This window comes from Bubalus kerabau, chromosome 11, assembly GCF_029407905.1.
Source record: "Bubalus kerabau isolate K-KA32 ecotype Philippines breed swamp buffalo chromosome 11, PCC_UOA_SB_1v2, whole genome shotgun sequence".
NCBI lineage: Eukaryota > Metazoa > Chordata > Mammalia > Artiodactyla > Bovidae > Bubalus > Bubalus kerabau.
This window is the reverse complement of record NC_073634.1, coordinates 80806006-80824469: the sequence shown is the minus strand read 5'-3', so window position 1 is coordinate 80824469 and position 18464 is coordinate 80806006. Positions and strand designations below refer to the sequence as shown.

Genomic DNA, 18464 nt, shown 5'->3' with positions numbered 1-18464 from the left:
TTATGCAGTTTCAAAATTTCTTAACTCTGAAGTCAGCTTGACTCATTCTGCTTCCTTGTTCTTTGGGTCATCCCAGCCATTTTTGTCTCCAGTGAATCTTCCAGGCAGTTCCAGCCCTCAGAGCTTTTGTACACATCCCTTCTGTCCTTAACAATCAGCCCTACAGCTCTGTCAATTTGTCAGTTATGTCTTCCTGATGCTTCTTGTATGCACCCCATCACCATTCTCAGCAGCTATGACTTGACTGAGATGTTTGGTATCTTTTACCTGGACCTTGCAACAGCCTCAAATCCAGATTCATCCCATGATAATTCATCCTGTAGAAGCTGTGATACCAGTTTTCTTAAGTCACAACTCATTTCGCCCTCCTATTCAAACACTTTCATTGGATGCCCTCTCCAGTCAGGAAAGTACCAGCTTTCAAGACCTCTGCTGCCTTTCTAATCCTGTCTCCCCTCGATTTGGCTACCTTCAAACATACCTAACTCTGTTTCTTTGCTATGTTCTTCTGTAATGTCATTTCTCCCTTGCTGCTGCTGCTGCTGCTGCTAAGTCACGCCCTTACCTCTTGTCGAAGTCTGTGTATCCTCAAGATCCATTTCAACGGTCTCCATGAATACTTCTTGGTTTTTATCCTTTCCTGTGATAAACCCTCATAATACTTTGTATATATCCATGATGGGACAGCACATTCCACCCCTGATAAACAGATGGACAGACATCCAGGGACTGTATCTTACTGATCTTTGTTTCCTCTATAGAGGTTTTGTGTGTAGCACATAGAACCATTTAATAAATGTTCACTAAACTGTCTGGAGAAGGCAATGGCACCCCATTCCAGTACTCCTGCCTGGAAAATCCCATGGACGGAGGAGCCTGGTAGGCTGCAGTCCACAGAGTCGCTAAGAGTCGGACAAGACTGAGCCACTTCACTTTTACTTTTCACTTTCATGCATTGGAGAAGGAAATGGCAACCCACTCCAGTGTTCTTGCCTGGAGAATCTCAGGGACGGGGGAGCCTGGTGGGCTGCTGTCTATGGGGTCGCACAGAATCGGACACGACTGAAGCGACTTAGCAGCAGAAGCAGCAAACTGTCTAGTTCTCCTTGCTGCCATTCTCTCCTTGCCATAAACTTGCTTAAGTAATCATCTAATAATAAGGTACTTGGTTTCTATACAACAATAAAGGTTACAAAATTCTTTCACATTTTATTATTTCAACTGATATTCATGAACAGCCTTTCAAGGCAAGCAGGATAGATATTATCTTTATCTTGTAGATAACAAAACTGAAGTTCACAGAGGGAAAATTAGTGGCCAGAAGCTCCAGACAAGTAAGAAATGTAGCCATTAACTGAACCCAGAGAAGTATCTTGATATGCAGTGGAAGACAAAGGAAGAGAGCAGGAAAAGTCCAAGTCACTCAAGAATCCCCTAACTTCACTGAGCATGTTAAAGACATGCTAAGGCAGCCAGGGTACATCATAAAAGGGATACCAGTCAGGGAACTAGGAAGGTGGCACTGTGTGATTCTATGGTGATTTTGAATTTGTGTCTATTTTTTGTCTCCACTCATGCCCCAGACAAAGGTATCAGCACATGAGTACTAAGAACCTTGGACTTCTTCCCCTCCAAATTAAGCCATAATCCCAGGCTTCCTTTCAGTTTGAACACTCAGTAGATTCTTGCTGCTCACAGCTCATCAGGGAAAATCTCGTAGCACTATGCCAGGAACTACTCATGTGATGTTCTGGGACCTGGGCCTAATTTCCCTCCCATCTCATCCTTGGAACTAACCCCTCATTTATTCTGTCGTTCATTCACTCAAAGATCCCCATCCATCCACCCATCCACTCATTCATCTGCCCACACATCCATCCATCCGTCTATTGATTCACTGGCCAAAAGACTTTCTTTTAGTATCAGATCCAGATGTATTCTACCTTCCTGTGACTCTCTTTTGGAGAAGGCAATGGCACCCCACTCCAGTACTCTTGCATGGAAAATCCCATGGATGGAGGAGCCTGGTAGGCTGCAGTCCATGGGGTCGCTAAGAGTCGGGCACGACTGAGCGACTTCACTTTCACTTTTCACTTTCACGCACTGGAGAAGGAAATGGCAACCCACTCCAGTGTTCTTGCCTGGAGAATCCCAGGGATGGGGGAGCCTGGTGGGCTGCCGTCTATGGGGTCACACAGAGTCGGACACGACTGAAGCGACTTAGCAGCAGCAGTGACTCTCTTTGGCACCTCAGTTCTAGACAGAAGAATCCTGCAAGGGTACCAAGAGGCTAATGTGTTTCCTAATGCTGTGCATTTTAAGAGTAGCCTTCAAGAAGGGAATGTGAAGGCTTTATGAAAGAATGGTACAGGTTGAAGGTATTTGGGAATAAGAAGGGCCTTTTCCAAATAGGCCTCATGTAGGACTTGGGTAGGGATGAGAGTCTGCAATTTCCTACTCTCCAATGGTCACACCCTTCCTATGTCCTCAAGTGCCATTGAAATGAATGTTATAGCCGCCCTTCCCAATGATATCAGCTTCTAGCCTTCCTTCAACAGAGCTCACCTTGGATGCTCTGGCTGGATGATGATGTTGTTTAGTTGCTAAGTCGTGTCCAACTCTTGTGACCCCAGGGACTGTAGGCTGCCAGGCTCCTCTGTCCATGGGATTTCCCAGACAAGAATACTGGAGTGGGTTGCCATTTTCTTCTCCAAGGGATCTTCCCAACCCAGGGATCGAACCCATGTCCCCTGCATTGGCAGACAGATTCTCTACCACTGAGTCACCTGGGAAATCCCTGACTGGATGTTACCAGTGTTTAAGATCAGAGTTTGAGGTGAGTGGATGAAGCAAGGGAAACACTTAGGTTTTGATTACACTTAGGATGGTTGGATATTAAGTTTGGAGAAATAAAGAAACTCAACAGCATAAATGTATGCTTTATGCCAATGTCTCCTCTCTTACCCTTACCTCCTCGGCCATGAATGGATCCTGGCCAAGCTTCAGGGAGCCTCTAGGGTCCCTAGTATCATGAGGTCCTTGGGGGCTAGGACTTCTTAGCCATTCCTTCTCCATTCCTGGCAGGTGAATGAAATAAAGGGCCTGGTGATTTATCTCAGAGCCTAGCAGAGAGCCTTGCCTGGCAAATGCAGACTGATTGCTGAGGAAGACTGTGTGTCATGTAATGAGATGCTCCTGTGGATCAAATTATGTGAAAGCTTCTGCAAATAATTTTTCATTCTTACTTGGCAAATACACTCTCTGAGATCAGTTACTTCCTTTCAGGTGGCAAAATATGTCCCTTCTTAAATTCTCCTTTTCCCCTATCACTCAGAACAGTATGTGTTCCAGAGGTTTTGAAATGTCAGACAGTTGAATAAATACTCTCATTTTCAATGCGAATGAATCACAATGAGTGTTATGATACATGATAAAGAATTTATTTGTTCTCACTGTCTCAGAGTTTGGCAAAATAACTCAGATCCTGGTTTTCTTGAACTTGCAAAAAATGTCATTCCCCAGAGTTCAGAGACCTTCAGAGAACTGAGGCCAGCTTCAGTGCAGGTCCAGTTCATATGTGCTTCTGCTTGGAGCCAGCTGCCTATAACTGTTATAGGGCTGGCTTGGTCAAAAGTTATATTAATACATACGGTTTGAGTTTTTTCCCTACTATGTGAAAGTCTAATTGAAGAATTGCTATAAAAACTCAGAAGGTGATAGTAAACTCTCCTGGAGCAACCTTTATGTAGGGGCTCATGTCATTGACTGTGGCTGATTGTAGCTCTTTCAGCAACTCCATGATATAGTTCAGAAACATGTGGTAGTTTTGACTGGACAGGTCAATCAATCTTTTAGACTCAGAGATGAATTTTTCACAGTAATCAGAGAGCTGGTCTGAAAACTCCTGTAGTTTATATGTGAACTGCTGGTGGTAATCAGAAATGATTTCCTTCACTGCAACAGCCCAGCTTTTAATTACTTCCTGAGCACTGGTAGAAAGCTCTGTAATCTTCTCTTTCCCCCTTCCCTCTGCGTTGGCAAGGATGCTAAGATACTCCTGCAAACTTTTCTGTATCAATGGTTCAATCTGACTTGAGAGTTGGGAAGCAAAATCAGTAGCACCGACAATGTATTTGGAATGGAAGTCCTTAAGGACATCTACTAGGTTCTTGATCAGGTTGATGATCTTTTCTTCAAATTCATAATATTTCGCTGTCCAGCCAACCGTAGTTGGATCAAAATATTCTTGGTGAAGAGCCTGCACGTACTGAAGGAGCTGCTGTAATTCTTGAGAAGCTACCTGAAGTTTGTTTTGGATTAGTTCATTAAACTCAACAAAGTTATAGCCTAGGTTTTCTTTCAGGAATCTAAAAACAAATGAAATGTATATGTCGGAGATTGTATTGATATTCTGTAGGGTTTGATTAATGAAATCAGTCAATTTCTTCTCCTTGAAGCGTTTAAGTTCACTTTCTATCTCTTGGAAAATGTCTTGTAGAGACCTCTGAAGATCACTTAGCATCTCTGTCATCATGGTAGATTGGAGGTAACTAAGTGCCTTTTGGATCTCTTGTGAGAAAAATAGAAACGTTTTCATACACTCCAAGACCATACCTATTAGTTGATTGCACATTGATGTAAAAGAAAATTTATTGTTTAGGTCCTTGTATGACTCAGACTCCTCCATCAGGTATAGTAAATAGGAAAACAGTATATGTAATCCTTTATGGATATTTGAATGTACCTGGGACAGTCGCTTCGCTATTTCCTGTATGACCACAGTGCAGAGCTCATCTGCAGTGTAGTTCCTGGCTCTTCCTGGGAGCTGGAATCTGGTTACATTCAGGAGATCAATGAGCAAGTCAGTCGCGTGCTTGACTGTCACGCTGTATCCCTGAGTAACTCCTATTAAGCTGTCTGACACCTTATTCTGGAGTCTCTGGAAACCACTGCGGTCCTCCTGAGCCAACAGTTCCTGGTACAGACTCTGGGCCTTGTCCTTCCACTGCAGGTAGGTTTCAGTGGTGCCTCTGGCCATCCTTTGGAGCTCCATGTCCACTTCATCAATCTGCCTCATGGCCCCTTGATACACCTGATCAGCGCTGTCCTGTAGGCCTCTCCTCAGTTTTAAAGAAGCATCTTTCAGATCAAGTCCTGTGTACTCCTGGTGGTACTTGTTGACATAGTCATAAAAGGCTCCTGTGGCCCTGGGCACACTGTCTTTGAGCGAGCTTAGCAATTCGGACACAGCTCCTTCTTCCCAGTTAGCTTTGATCTGAATTTCATCATCCAATTCCAGGACCCTCAACTCAGTTTTGAATATGTTGAGTATTTTATCTGGAGAGGCCTATGACCAGCAGAAAAGGATGAAAAGAACATGTTTTCAATTATCCTGATTACATAATACACTACATTAAAACTTCATTAGCAATTAAAAGTAAAGATCAGAGGATCTTTCATATTCTGATGGAGATTTATCTTTCACATGTCATATCTTTCATATGTGTTTGTCTTATGGTTAAGCAAATACACTCGTTAATTCCTCTTTAACACATGCCCCAGAAAGGATAAAATTATGTACGGCATTTGCACAGTGACATTTAACATCAAGGCTTTTCTAGGACTGAAGATTGGAAGAGGAGGTGCAAGTGGAGGAAGAGGGAGGAGGAGGATAGAGAGAATGGGGAGAAAAAAAAAACAGGAAAACACTAATTCAGAGAAAGAAGATGTAACAAAATGAAAAATGTCCAGGGTCCATCTAGGAGAGACCTAGAAAACCAATATCAGGTGCCATCCATCCTCCAAGCCTATGACAAAGTTTAATAATAGAAACTGATTATTTCTTCTTCTCTACTAATGGCATCTTTGATTTGGCCCCAGCAGAACTTGTATGGTAGGTGAGAGGAATTTGGCATATCTCACTTAACAATCCTATCATGGGGAAGAATTTTGAAGCCTCAAATACTCCAGATGCCCCAATCTGAAAAATGTACTCAGCATATGGCAGAGTTTGTCCATGATTTAGGTGATGAGGCAAAACTCTCATCTTTCTAGAATGACCCAAATGTAATAAAATAATAATGGTAATAGGAAGTCATATGTGCATTTCATACAATCAATAAAATACTCCTAACACTTTCTGGAGAATAGTTCCTCAGAAGAGAAGTTTAACCAGTTAATTGCTTGTATTTTACCTGGTTTTGGAAAGCCCAGGTAATACTTTGCATGGGCTTCAGTTTATTTGCCCATATTCTATGTTAGCTCTTGATATGTGTAAACCACTAGACAGGACTCACCTGGGGGCGGTAGTAGAGGTTCCATCCCAATACGGTATCGCTAATGTTTTTCACGTCGATGACCACAGTGCCTATGGCTGGGGAGGCTACTGATGAGGAGAAGTGGTTCTCATTTTTTTGGTAGTGCAGACGGACATCAGTTAATGTTGGGCTGGTGATGTTAAGGTCAACCTTTCCATTCCAGTACCTGAAAGCAAAAAAACCCCAAACCCCCCAGGAAACAGATGGGCCATCACAAAAAGGAGGTGGAGATGGCAGACACCACAATGACTAGAAAAAAGATGAAATTAAAAGTTCCCTACCCAAGTCCTTGATATTTGCCATCTTCTTCATATTCTGCACTGAAGTCACGGTGTGCAAAGGATGCGTTAGTCTTACACACTAACATGCCACCTTCGATTTTGTGTGTTCCTACAACTGTATGGGACAGATTTTATATTTCATTTGATTAGTAACTGCAGGATATAAATATTTTCCTTGTGAAAACAGAGAATTCTATCTTAACTATATGTCTTATATGTTTGCAACATGCAGTCCTCATTTGAAAAAAAAAATAGAAGGAGACCTTATTCATCCTAAAATGATTACAGAAACACCTATTTTCTCTGAAACTATTTCTGTAGAATGTCAGTAGGTTTTCAACAGGATGGTTTTCACACATGGAGTATAAATGTATCTCCTTCCTGCCTCTTTTAAATTTTCCTATAGATAGCAGCTTTGCCTCAAGTCCTATCTAAATACATAATGATTTATTTACAACTCTCTTTGAAGAAATGCAGCACGTGCAGAGGGCGGGGGAGCTTCCCTGGTGGCTCAGTGGTAAAGAATCCACCTGCCAATGCAGGAACCATGGGTTCGATCCCTGACCTGGAAAGATCCCACATGGCAAGGAGCAACTAAGCCTGTGTACTACAACATTTGAGCCTGTGCTCGAGAGCCCGGGAACTGCAACAACTGAAGCACAGGCTCTGCAACAAGAGAAGCCATGGCAATGAGAAGCCCACGCACCACAACTAGAGAGTACCCCTCACTCGCCACAACTACAGAGAACTCCATGTAGCAACGAAGACCCAGCACAGCCAAATATAAATAAAGTCTTTTAAAAAAAAAAAAAAAGGAAATACATCCTGGGGGTGGGGGGTGGGGTGGGGAGTCAGGAAATTTCCTTACCATTTAGGTCATATTCCAGGAACTGAATGGTTGAGCTGCATGTGGAATCAAGGAATGTTTCAACATGATCTCCTTTGTTTTTCAAGCCAGCACTCCAAGTGGTGTTATACAAGGGCGAGGCCACCTCAAAACGCGCGGTCAGTGTTCCAAAGGAAGGAACGAGAATTCCAGCAGGTACAGAGAACTTCATGGAAGGAATCTCAAGAGTCTGCTCAGGCATGGTGATGGTCGGCAGCTCAGAGTCTGCGATGTTACTGGCCACTGTGTTTAGATCCAGAACAGTGCTGCCAACTGAAATACTTTTGGGAAGGGTGAATTGGGACACAGTCAACTGAGATGCAGGCACAGTTATCTCAAAAAAGGGAACAGAGGAGGCTTCTGGTTTAGAGTATTGTATTAACACATCAACTCTGGGGAATTTTACTTTGGGTAGAGTTGATACGTTGAAGGTCAATGGAAGAGTACTTAGCTTCTTGTAGATTTTTATTTCACTAAGGTCAAGTGTGTAGGATGGAACCTGAAGATCTGTAAAGGGGACTTGGAATGTAGGTGTGACATGAATGGAATTTTGATTATTTCGTTTCAGTCCAGGAATAATGAATTTATCATCCAATTCTTGCATGGGGATAGAAACAAGATAACCATTGGGGTTTTTGGTATATATGAGGGCAGTTGCAGCACGGAGATACTGTTTCCTATTAAGGCTGGTGGTGACATTCAGCTTTAGGAGGTCCCATAAGCTTTTGTCATAAACCGGTAGGACAGTATCTTTGAGGAACCGTAGGTACCCTTCTAAGGAGACTGCCATGTCAAAGCGAGCCACTTCTTGGTCATTAGAGAGCTGTATATTGTTCTGGAGAGACCCAGAATGAACCTGGACCTCACTGTTCCAGCTGATTTTCTGGTTCTCAGTGTTAACATTCAAGGAGACTTCCTGGCCAAGGAAATTGATTTTAAGGAGGGAACTGGGCTGATGTGCACGGACCTGAATGAGGGCTGATATTTTCCACAGGGAGAGCTCCAGGGTGGCTTTGCTTGTATGCTCTCCAGATGTTAAAATGAGGCCCCCTAGCTCTAAATGGTTTTTCATATTTTGTTCCCAGATGGTATATATGCGTTGGAGTGTGGCTTCTCCAGCAAAATTTTCTTTTACTTTGAGGTCCCAGAGACCATCTGCTTTGGAGTCTCCTTGCAGTGTCACAGAAGATCTGGTGCCCTTGGAATTCAAGTAAGTGCTGGCTTCACTGGCAAGAGACCCTGAATATCCCCATGAACCAAAAGAACCCTCAACACCTCCTTTGGTAGATGACTCAATGGAAAAGTAAGAGGTGAAGCTTTCTAAGGTGAGCTTGTGGGTAACTGCTCCCGTAGCAGCAGAGAGCAGTTTGGGGGAATTGAAATTATACTTTAATTCAATGGCTGAAGAGACAGTAGGTTTTGACTTGGTATTCCCATGAAGCTCTTGCTTGAAACTCATTTTCAAAATTGGAATTTGGACCCTTGCCGTTGTCGTCACTGATGCGTCCATATTTTTCTTGGTGAAACTAACGGTACTGTCATGATTGCCCTCCACAAATCTGTTACTCAGGGACAAAGCGGTGGCTAACTTTAGTCCTCTTTTCCTCGTCAAACTTGAGGTGCCCTCTAATTTGTACTGCAGTGCATCCATGACAGAAGACGATGAAGTAAGAAAATGAGCGACAATATCTGACTGGTTATACAGACCAACATTGGTATTCAGTGTGATGACGCTCGATTTAAAGGAAAAATCATAGGTAATATTGCCCAGGGCTGGAATTAAAATTTTGTTTATGGTACTCAATACCTTGAACTCTGGAAGAGAAAGCTCAGAAAGTTCCTTAGGGACACGAAGGGCCGGCAGCTCTAAGAAGGGCAGGGCTAATGTGTATGAGGGTACGGAGATGCCAGAACCCAGGACAGTGATGCTGGGGGTGCTGATCTCTTTGGGGATCATATACTCAAATGTTAACATCTTCACTGTGAAGGGAGACACTTCAATGTTGGCAACTGGAATAGTGTATCCAGGAATTTTATAGATCTTGGGTTGCTGGTTAAGGGATTTTTCAACTTTGTACTTATCAAATGTAGTTTTTGCTTCATTATAGGATTTGATAAAAAAATCTAGTGCCTGGTTTCTGACTGTCTCGAAAAGCCTGGAGAAGGAATTGATGTTACGATGAATAAGAGCGTAGAAGGCATCCAGAGGAACTGGGATGGAGTGCTTGTCTTTGTTTTTCTTATACTGAGCCCTTACACTTAAATCAAAAGATTGCTTTGTTGTTTTCAAGAAATCCTTCAAGCCTGTCTTTTTCCATAAGGAGATTTCTTTTATCTGGGGAGTTGTGAGCTTTGTGTAAGGTAGAGTCATTTCAGGGATTGTTAAAGGAATGTTTAAGAAATCCAGGTTGGCTTCTCCATTTATTCCTATGTGGGCTTCGATGCTTTTCTCATTGTTGCCAGCAGAGAAATTTTGATGGTACTTATATTGATTGAACCTGCTACTTGCTTGCCAACTGGCTTGCTGGGTACTAGGACTCAGAAACAGTGCATAATTATTCAGAAAGTCTATCTTCCCTGTCAGTTTTAATGGAAAGCTAACTCTCAAGTTCCCTTCATTGTTTGTGGATGCAGTCATCTCATATGGCTGTGCTGAAAAGAAAAGAGAATTTCTCAAAGTTCCAACAACTTTCCCATTTAAATGAGCATCATGGTTGCCAGTTATCTCTGCCTTCCCCTCTTGAAGCAGTGCCAGGCCTTTAGCAGTTAGAACACTGCGACCCGCATGCTGACATTCAGCTTGTGACTGGATTTCAAACTTAGAGAAGTTGAGGAATCGAGACTCATACAGTATTTTTTGGTTCACTCTTAGGTGTTTGCTGTTGATCTTATTAGACAATCTGAAGGAAGTGATGGACTCCTCCACAGTAAAGCTGCTTTGGGATTCATGTGTTCCCTCATCTGAGAATTCGTGGCAGGCCAATTTCCAGGATGCTCTTCCAGAAGAAGTCCATGCTATGTGTCCAGCTTCCAACAGGGTCTTGAGGTCACTGTGCAGGTCAGCCTGGCTGGAGAAGTCCAGCTGGGGGATGTTCAATTTGTGGAAGTACTTTGTGTTGCTGTCCAGGGTAAGTTGATTATTTATGTTGATGAGCACACTGCTACTGAGCTCCAGTGTATTTTTTTCTGTGTGTATACCTGCCACTGTGTTTGACTTTCCCTCGATAGCATTTCCAACCCAGAGCACCTCACTCTCATGCTCTGTCTTCAGGTACTTGCTGGAGAACCTCACAGATTCCTTCAGAACCAGTGGATTAATTGTAGGGTCCAAAAGTTGTGCTTTTGCTTGAAAATCAAAATTGAGCACTTCTAATCTGGATGCTCCTTTGGCGGTGATGGAAGCCTCGATCTCCGCCTGGTTTGCCAAAGCTGTTGCATTCTGAATGTCAGCATTTGCATCTAATGTGAAAAAAGGAGACTGGATTTTCAGAATGCTGTACAGCTTGCCAAAAGCAGGTACTTCAATTGTGTGTGAGATATGGGGAAGCTGGAATTCTGGGATGTGAAGGTCAGAAACTTGAAAATCTGTAAGGTTGAGATTCGGGATGACAAATTCTGGAATAGTGATTTCTGGTAAATGGAAGTCTGGCACAGTGATTCCAGCAAGAATGGTATCCACCCCACTCAGATCCCCCAGGTACACTTCCGGGACTGGCCACTGCAGCTCACTGTTCAGCATCTGGTCAATGGTTCTGATGATCTTTATTTTTATTTCTACGAAGTCAATTGTAAAGGAAGGGATGTGGAGGGTATTAAGGATGGTAAATTCTGGTGTGGAAAAGCTGGATGGGATTTTCACATCCTTCAGTGTTTTGAAGTTGATCTGAAAGGATGGGATCCTCAGATCTGTCAGGGGAACGATGAAGTCAGGAGTCTGATATGTAGCCTCCTGAAGGGCACGGAGACCGATTTTGAAGGCAGGTATGGTCCCAAAGGTGGTCTGGATTTCAGGAACAGTGAACCCTTGTTCTACTAACGTTTTCAGGTTTTCAGCCCAGTCTTGGATCGAATACTGTTCTGCAAAGTCAGTAAGGTTCTTAGCAGCAAGAGCCCACCAGTCAGAAATGTAGGTGACGAGTGTGTTGTAGACCTGGCCCACTAGGAATAGGTACCGCTGGAGTTCCTGCTGTACATCCATTTGATATACTCGGTCTCGAAAATCTTCCAGGGTCTCCTGAAACTTTGCTTTCATGTAAGTTACAGATGTTGAACTTAGAGCCGCCTGTAACCAATCCAAGACTAAGGTGATTTTGGTGGCCTTTAGGTTTTCCAGATAGGTTGAGACCACAATCCTAGCATCCTCTACAAGCAGTCTGAGTGCCTTTGCTTTCTGTGGGAGTTCCAGGGCCTGAATTTCATCATTGATTCGCTGAGTCACCTCATGAATTTTGTTATTGGTTTCATCTACAAACTGGTGGTAATCAAATGACCTTAATTTTTTTACCAACATGTCAAGGAATCTGTTTACTTCTTCAAGGAATTGATTAAAAGACAATGCTTCAAGCTGCTTGAGAGCATTGTCGGTAAGCCCAATCAATTTTTCAACAATTTCTGCCATCTTGACTTGCTGTAGGACACCGCTTAGCTTCTGAACAGTCTCCTGCAGCTTATATTGTTGGGCCAACTGCACTGATTTATCCATTAAAGCCTGGATGTGTTGATCTATTTTATACATCTTAATGAACTCATGGACCATGACTCTGAAAGCATTGATTTCCTCAGTTACTTTAAAACCTTCAGAAAGACTTGTAACACGGTATTTGACATGCTCAATAATTTCCTTTATTCTTTGAAATGGGATTGTAGTTCTCAACCGATCTAAAAGCACTCTGACGTCAACAGCTTCAACCTGCTGTTTGAACATTTCAGCAAGGTGATGGATGTCTACAGTCTGAATCTGTACCTTGAGCTGTTGCAATTTTTCTTGTATCTGGATTCTGATTTGATACTTAGTATCCATATTTTGAATCCAAGATGCAGTACTACTTCCAATTTTGTTAAAATCAAAATTTTCAATAAAAAAATACAGATCACGGATTTTTTTTACTAAATTGACACGGATATGATAATGTTCATCAAGAATTTTCAATTTTTCAATGATTTGATCAATAATCTTAGCAATAGTTGTCTTAAAATCATGCAAATCATAATTATCTTCAATATACTGATCAAATTGTATCACATATGTTTGCAGCTGAGACAGTTTTTCATTAAGGTTGATTTTGGCATTGTCTAATACAATTTGCAGGTCATTTTCTGTCATTCTATGATTTTCTGTGAAAGCAGTTAGTTTCTCCTTGGCACTCAAAACTTGTCTCTCCCAATTGAACGTGCTCAGATAATCACTAACTTGCTGTGAGAGTCTGTCCAAGGCTGCTATATATTTCCTCATGTGTTTATCAATATGGGTGCGCTTCAATTCTTTCTGTACAGCCTCCAGTGCACCTATGACTACGACCCGAGTCTTCTCAAAATATTTTGGCAGGAATTTAAAGAATGGGAGATGGATGGCGTGAGCATTTTGGTTCTTATCATATTTTACAGAAGCAACAAGAGTGAATTCTTGGGGCTGGCCAACAGAATCTCTCATCTCGAAAGTGTCAATGACATTGATGGACTCGCTGAGTACAAGTGGCACTGCAATAGGGAAGTCCAGCACAGTGAGGTCAGCCAGGGCTCGTCCACTGAGCTCAACACCAACTTTGTCTCTTGTGTTGTAAGCACTGAAGTCCTGGCTGTATTCATTTTGGTTCAACCGGGTCCTGAGTTTCCAGTCGCCTGTCTGCTCGGCCAGAGTGAGTAGGGCACTGACTTTGTGATCAAGAGCAGTGGTGATGCTCCTCTTGGACATGAGACGGTGACTTGTGGATCCTCTGTAGTCATGGGAGAAAGTAAAGGCCAGAGGTTCAGCTTTCAACAGGAATTTGCTGTACAGCTGCCCCGTGTGTTGTCCCCAGAGAACCAGCTCCCCATTGCCATTTGTATGTGTGTCGATGGTCATTGTAAATGGGGCCACTGCAGAGTGGAATGAATTGCTGAAATGCAGGGAGTCTGAGTTGTAGTTTGTACTGATGTCCACAGTTGAAGCAAGCCCAGCAATGTTCGTGTTGAGCCGATGGCTAAACTCTATTCCCTGTACCTTAGCTACAGTGTCTGCTTTATAGCTTGCAGATAAGTCAGCATAAGAAAGAGTGTAGATGTGTTTTATTTCATCATTTTGGTAGGCTCCTTTTATGGTCCCACCCACATTCAGCTTCAGAGGTTCTAGCCTTAATTTTCCATTGTTGGTCATATCCAGAGCATTGAATTTCAAGTCACTGTTTAAAGTAGTTACCAGGGAATAGGGCTCTAACTGTAGATTAAAATTTTGCTTATAAAACTTGTCAGAGCTATAAATGTTGTCAAGTTTGGAAGAGAAGTCCAGTGAGAACCCTACAACGTTCAAATTGTTTGTGTAGTCAAGTTTCATTTCATTATATGAACCCATTATGTCATTTGAAAGCTTGAGTCCTTCCTGGTTGATTTTGAAGTGGAAGATGTTTTTGCTGTCGACACCCAGAATCATGGCCTGATAAGCACTTCCCAGCGACACCTCTGTGGGGGCAGCTTTTCCATCTACACTGAATTTCGCATGGTGTTCTCGAAAGCGGCCGTTTGATGTTAATTTCAGAGATGCCCCAGAGAGGCTGACTGCTGCGTTGAGTTCATTCTCCAGCACCAGGGGACTATACTTCAAGCTGGTTGTCGCACTGGTGGACATTCCGTCCCGGGCAATCCTGAGTGTTGCCTTGTGAGCGCCACTATTAATCTTGTCAGTGCCCAAGATATCAGCATTTAACTCAAGGCCGTGAGAATTTAGAGATCCAGAAAGCAGGGTGAAGAACCTCAGTGACTTGTAATCAGCCTGATACTCAGAACGGAGCAATGCATTCTGCTTAGAGAAGGTCAGATCTACTTTGTTTGAAGTGGCAAAGTCCTCATACTTCCCGTTGGTGTCAGATTTCAGTGTCAGCTCATAGTTCTCATATTTCAGGGAAGCAGTATTTTTCACGAGGCCATCTTGCAGATCCGAGGTGGAGGTAATGGAGACAGTGCCATCATCGTACCTTCCTGTTATCTGATTGGTGCCCTGGACGTAGGAGGAGTTAAACCTCAGGTTGGATTCTCCAGTGAGCTGGCCCGTGGCAGGATCTCTCTGATAAGACAGGTCATATGCGCCTTTAGCATAGAATGCAGAGGCTCTGAACTGTCCGTCAATCTTGACTTCCTTGACGTACAAATGCTCTTTCTTCTTTGAGTCCAAATGGACTGACGCAGAAATCTGTGGGCCCCAGGCACTGGATGCGTCAAATGTTAGCAGACCTTCTGAGGCTGGACTGTTTCCCCTTTTCTCTACGTGACTGAATTTGACATTTGAATCCAGAAATTTGTGGTGTAGAGACCCATCACCTGATAAGGTGAGTGTATTCCTGTGGTCATACGCTGTTTTTCCAGATCCTAGCATAAAAATCAAAACACACTAATTAAATGAAGTCATGCATCTCCAGAACAATTTCTATGGTGAAAGGCTCTCAGTAATAAAGTCCCATTGGTCTGGGTCAGTTGTGCCACAGTGTCCTCTATCTGTAGTGTGAGCATAAAATCTGACGGCAAAAGGCCTTCCTCCCAGAAGCCCTCCCTAACTACCACAGACCTTGCTGGGTTTCCCTTTCAAGTGCCTCCACTTTATACCTAGACGGTATCACAGCATCTTTCACACTGAAATCTAACTGCTAGTTTATCTGTTCATTTTCTCTCTTACTGCCTAGTAGGATACTTGATACATATGTGTTTAATAAATATTTCCAAAAGAAGAGAGGCAGGGAGGGAAAAAGGTAAGAAAGAAAAAGTATAGGGTTCCCTATTTGCAGGGCAGCAGTGGATACACAGACATAGAGACCAGACTTATGAACAAGGTGGTGGAGCGGGAGGAAGGAGAGGGTAGGATATATGGAGAGAGTAACATGGAAACATATACATTACCATATGTAAAACAGACAGCTAATGGGAATTTGCTGTATGACTCAGGGAACTCAAACTGGGGCTCTGTAACAACCTGGAGGGGAGGGGTGGGAAGGGAGGTGGGAGGGAGATTCAAGAGGGAGGGGACATAGGCATACCTATGGCTAATTCATGTCGATGTTTGGCAGAAACCAACACAATATTGGAAAGTAATTATCCTTCAATTAAAAATAATAATAATAAAAAAAGAACAGGGTTCCAAGTAGCAAGAAAAATATCTGTAAGGAAGTTTTTCCCTTCCTAGAGGAGGTTCTCCCACTGGGACATGCAGCGAAGCTGTTCTGTGACCCTCCCCACGAGCATGGCTCACCTTGCACGTGGTAGGAGAGCAGGTCAACCACAGAATCTGCCTTCACGTGGTACTGAGCCTGAAGGCTCCAGTGGTCTGTGCTGGTGTTGCCCCCAGTATAGGAGGCAGACCAGTTGTACAAGTTGCTGTAGATACTTGTGGAGAGGTCTAGCACACCCAAGAGGGGCAGCCGCAGTGGATACAAGTTGGGGATGGTAAAAGTGGGGATTTGGAACTCTTGCGATGGCAGGTGGAATCCCAGAGGCTGGAAGTTGAGGGCTGGAGTCTGAATCGTCTTGAACATCTTTAGATCTTCGGAGGATTTGCCACCAAAAGGCAATGGGATCTCAATTTCCATACTGTTCTTGTTCAAGGTGTATTTGATCCGACCGTCACTGAAATAAAGAGCAAAGACAGTGCCCACAGTCAGACGGCAAGAACTTTGCTGCCTCCTGACCTTCCAAACAATAGTGCAGGTGTCCCACTGTCAATCCAGTACTGCACGTTGCTCATGCTCTTCCCAAGGCCTGGAGTCCTTGGTCTTAATCCTTACCTATCAAACACTCAGATTCATTCAAATCCCTTCCAAGAGCTGCGTCCTTATGACTACCATCCATCTAAGTCATAGTTGTGTGGGCTAGGTTGCTTCAGTCTTGTCTGACCCTTTGCGACCCTGTGGACCGCCAGGCTCCTCTGTCCATGGGATTTTTCCAGGCAAGAACGCTGGAGTGGGTTGCATGCCCTCCTCCAGAGAATCGTCCTGACCCAGCGATAGAACTGGAGTCTCTTACAGCGCGTGCATTGGCAGGCAGGTTCTTTACCACTAGCACCACCTGGAAGCCCAAGTCATCGTTTTTCTTGTTCTTACAGTGACATAATCACTTACCTCCAAAAGCGTTTCATAACCTTGAAACATCTTAGGGACAGAGTACTAGAATCTCCTAATTACTTGCTTAGGATTCTTTTTGTTAACTGGGTTGGTGTTCACATTCTGACCTCATATTTACTAATGCAAAAACGCCATAGCATTTATGCTACAGTTACTAATGTCTTTAAATTGCTCACATCACTTCCATTAAAAATGTAAATTGAAAAAAAGCCTAGATCATGCTAAGTAAAATCTTCCATTTACGTCTCATAGTTCAAGAAATTTTTCTGGTTCATTTTCTCACCTTTTCAAGAAGAGGTTGTCTGGGATGTGGAAGTCTGGCAATTCCATTTTCTGGAGGCACAACTCTTGCAGGCCATTGAGTTGATCTTGTATATTCTGGGCATAAGGAAGACTCCTCGATGTCTCCTGGAGCCAGGTGCTTGCTGCCTACAAAATAACAGGAGTTTTAAAAGCAGTGGGCATGGACAGGCATCAAACACAATTCACATTAGGTGATAATCCAAATTTGACAGCTCTATCATTAAGCAGGATGATATACTCAAAGTTAAAATATAAATCATAAAAATTATTTAATTTTGGTTGGCAGTAATTCATCTCTTTCTGTATTTTATAAAAGGAATGCATAGCATAGTCAACCCTCTAGCCAGTATCCTGTAGTTCCCTGTGATGTCTTAGGCACAGGTAACTCTTCTGCTTAGTATTCATTTGGTATTTAAAACATACAGCCTTGTATAAATGGGTAACTAGGCACATGTTAAGGGCTTCCCTGGTGGCTCAGTGGTAAAGAACCTGCCTGCCAATGCAGAAGAAGCAAGTTCAATCCCTGGGTCAGGAAGATCCCCTGGAGTTGGCAACCCACTCCAGTATTCTTTCCTGGGAAATCCCATGGACAGAAGAGCCTGGTGGGCTATAGTACATGGGGTTGCAAAACAGTTGGACAAAACTTAGCACCTAAACAACAACCGTGTACATGTCAATGCTTCTTTTTCTCCCCAGGAATTCCCTGGGGGTGGGAAGCATACCTTCTCCATCTTTGGATATTCTCTTTCACCTAATATAGGGTTGACTATGTAATTATCACTGTGTATTTATTGACTGGCTGACATGTACTCACAGCAACTAATTTGGAACCCATGTGCCGAAAAGTCAGGTCTGTCTGAGGAACTCGGCGATCCAGGAGAATATTGGCATACGTATGCAAGCTTTTAGGAAAACCAGAGAGATCCACAGGGAAATTGGAAGTTGCTTTTTTAGTATCCACATTGGTGCCTGTGTTCCATTCAAATTCAATCTTATCTCCATCTGAAAACACACATGGGAAATAGCTGTCAAGAGCACCGGGTCAGTCCCGACCTATGGCCGTCAGCACTGCCCTCAAGTACACGGAGCTCTTCTTGGGTGTGGTCACGTAGGAGGGATATACACACCATAACGCCACGCCACCTTCTTGGATATTGTTGAGCCGTAAGCCGTGGCAGAGGAGTCCATCTGAAGGAGCAGTTTTGAGGGAGACCAGAGGCTGAGAATCTCACTTCTGGCTTCCGCTTGCAAACGGGGTATGGAAATCACACCTTTGATTTTGCCTTCTTCCCTCCTGTCATAGCTATTGAAAAAGAAAAGGTCAACATCAATGATACCATTCATTCCAAGGAGATACACAGGATGAAACACGGGTTCT

General features: G+C 43.2%; 1 protein-coding gene across 1 annotated transcript in view; it reads right to left on the bottom strand.

The window, feature by feature from the left end:
- Positions 1–3426: 3426 nt before the first annotated feature.
- Positions 3427–18464, bottom strand: part of APOB (apolipoprotein B) — a 41765-nt gene continuing 26727 nt past the window's right edge. Inside the window, exons 22-29 of the mRNA XM_055541755.1 lie at positions 18214–18389; positions 17901–18088; positions 17067–17212; positions 15916–16289; positions 7467–15041; positions 6599–6713; positions 6297–6483; positions 3427–5347 (exon numbers count right to left, since the gene is read on the bottom strand). Coding sequence (XP_055397730.1) covers positions 3707–5347; positions 6297–6483; positions 6599–6713; positions 7467–15041; positions 15916–16289; positions 17067–17212; positions 17901–18088; positions 18214–18389 — 10402 coding nt within the window. The 3' untranslated portion in view covers positions 3427–3706. The remainder of the gene's footprint in view (positions 5348–6296; positions 6484–6598; positions 6714–7466; positions 15042–15915; positions 16290–17066; positions 17213–17900; positions 18089–18213; positions 18390–18464) is intronic.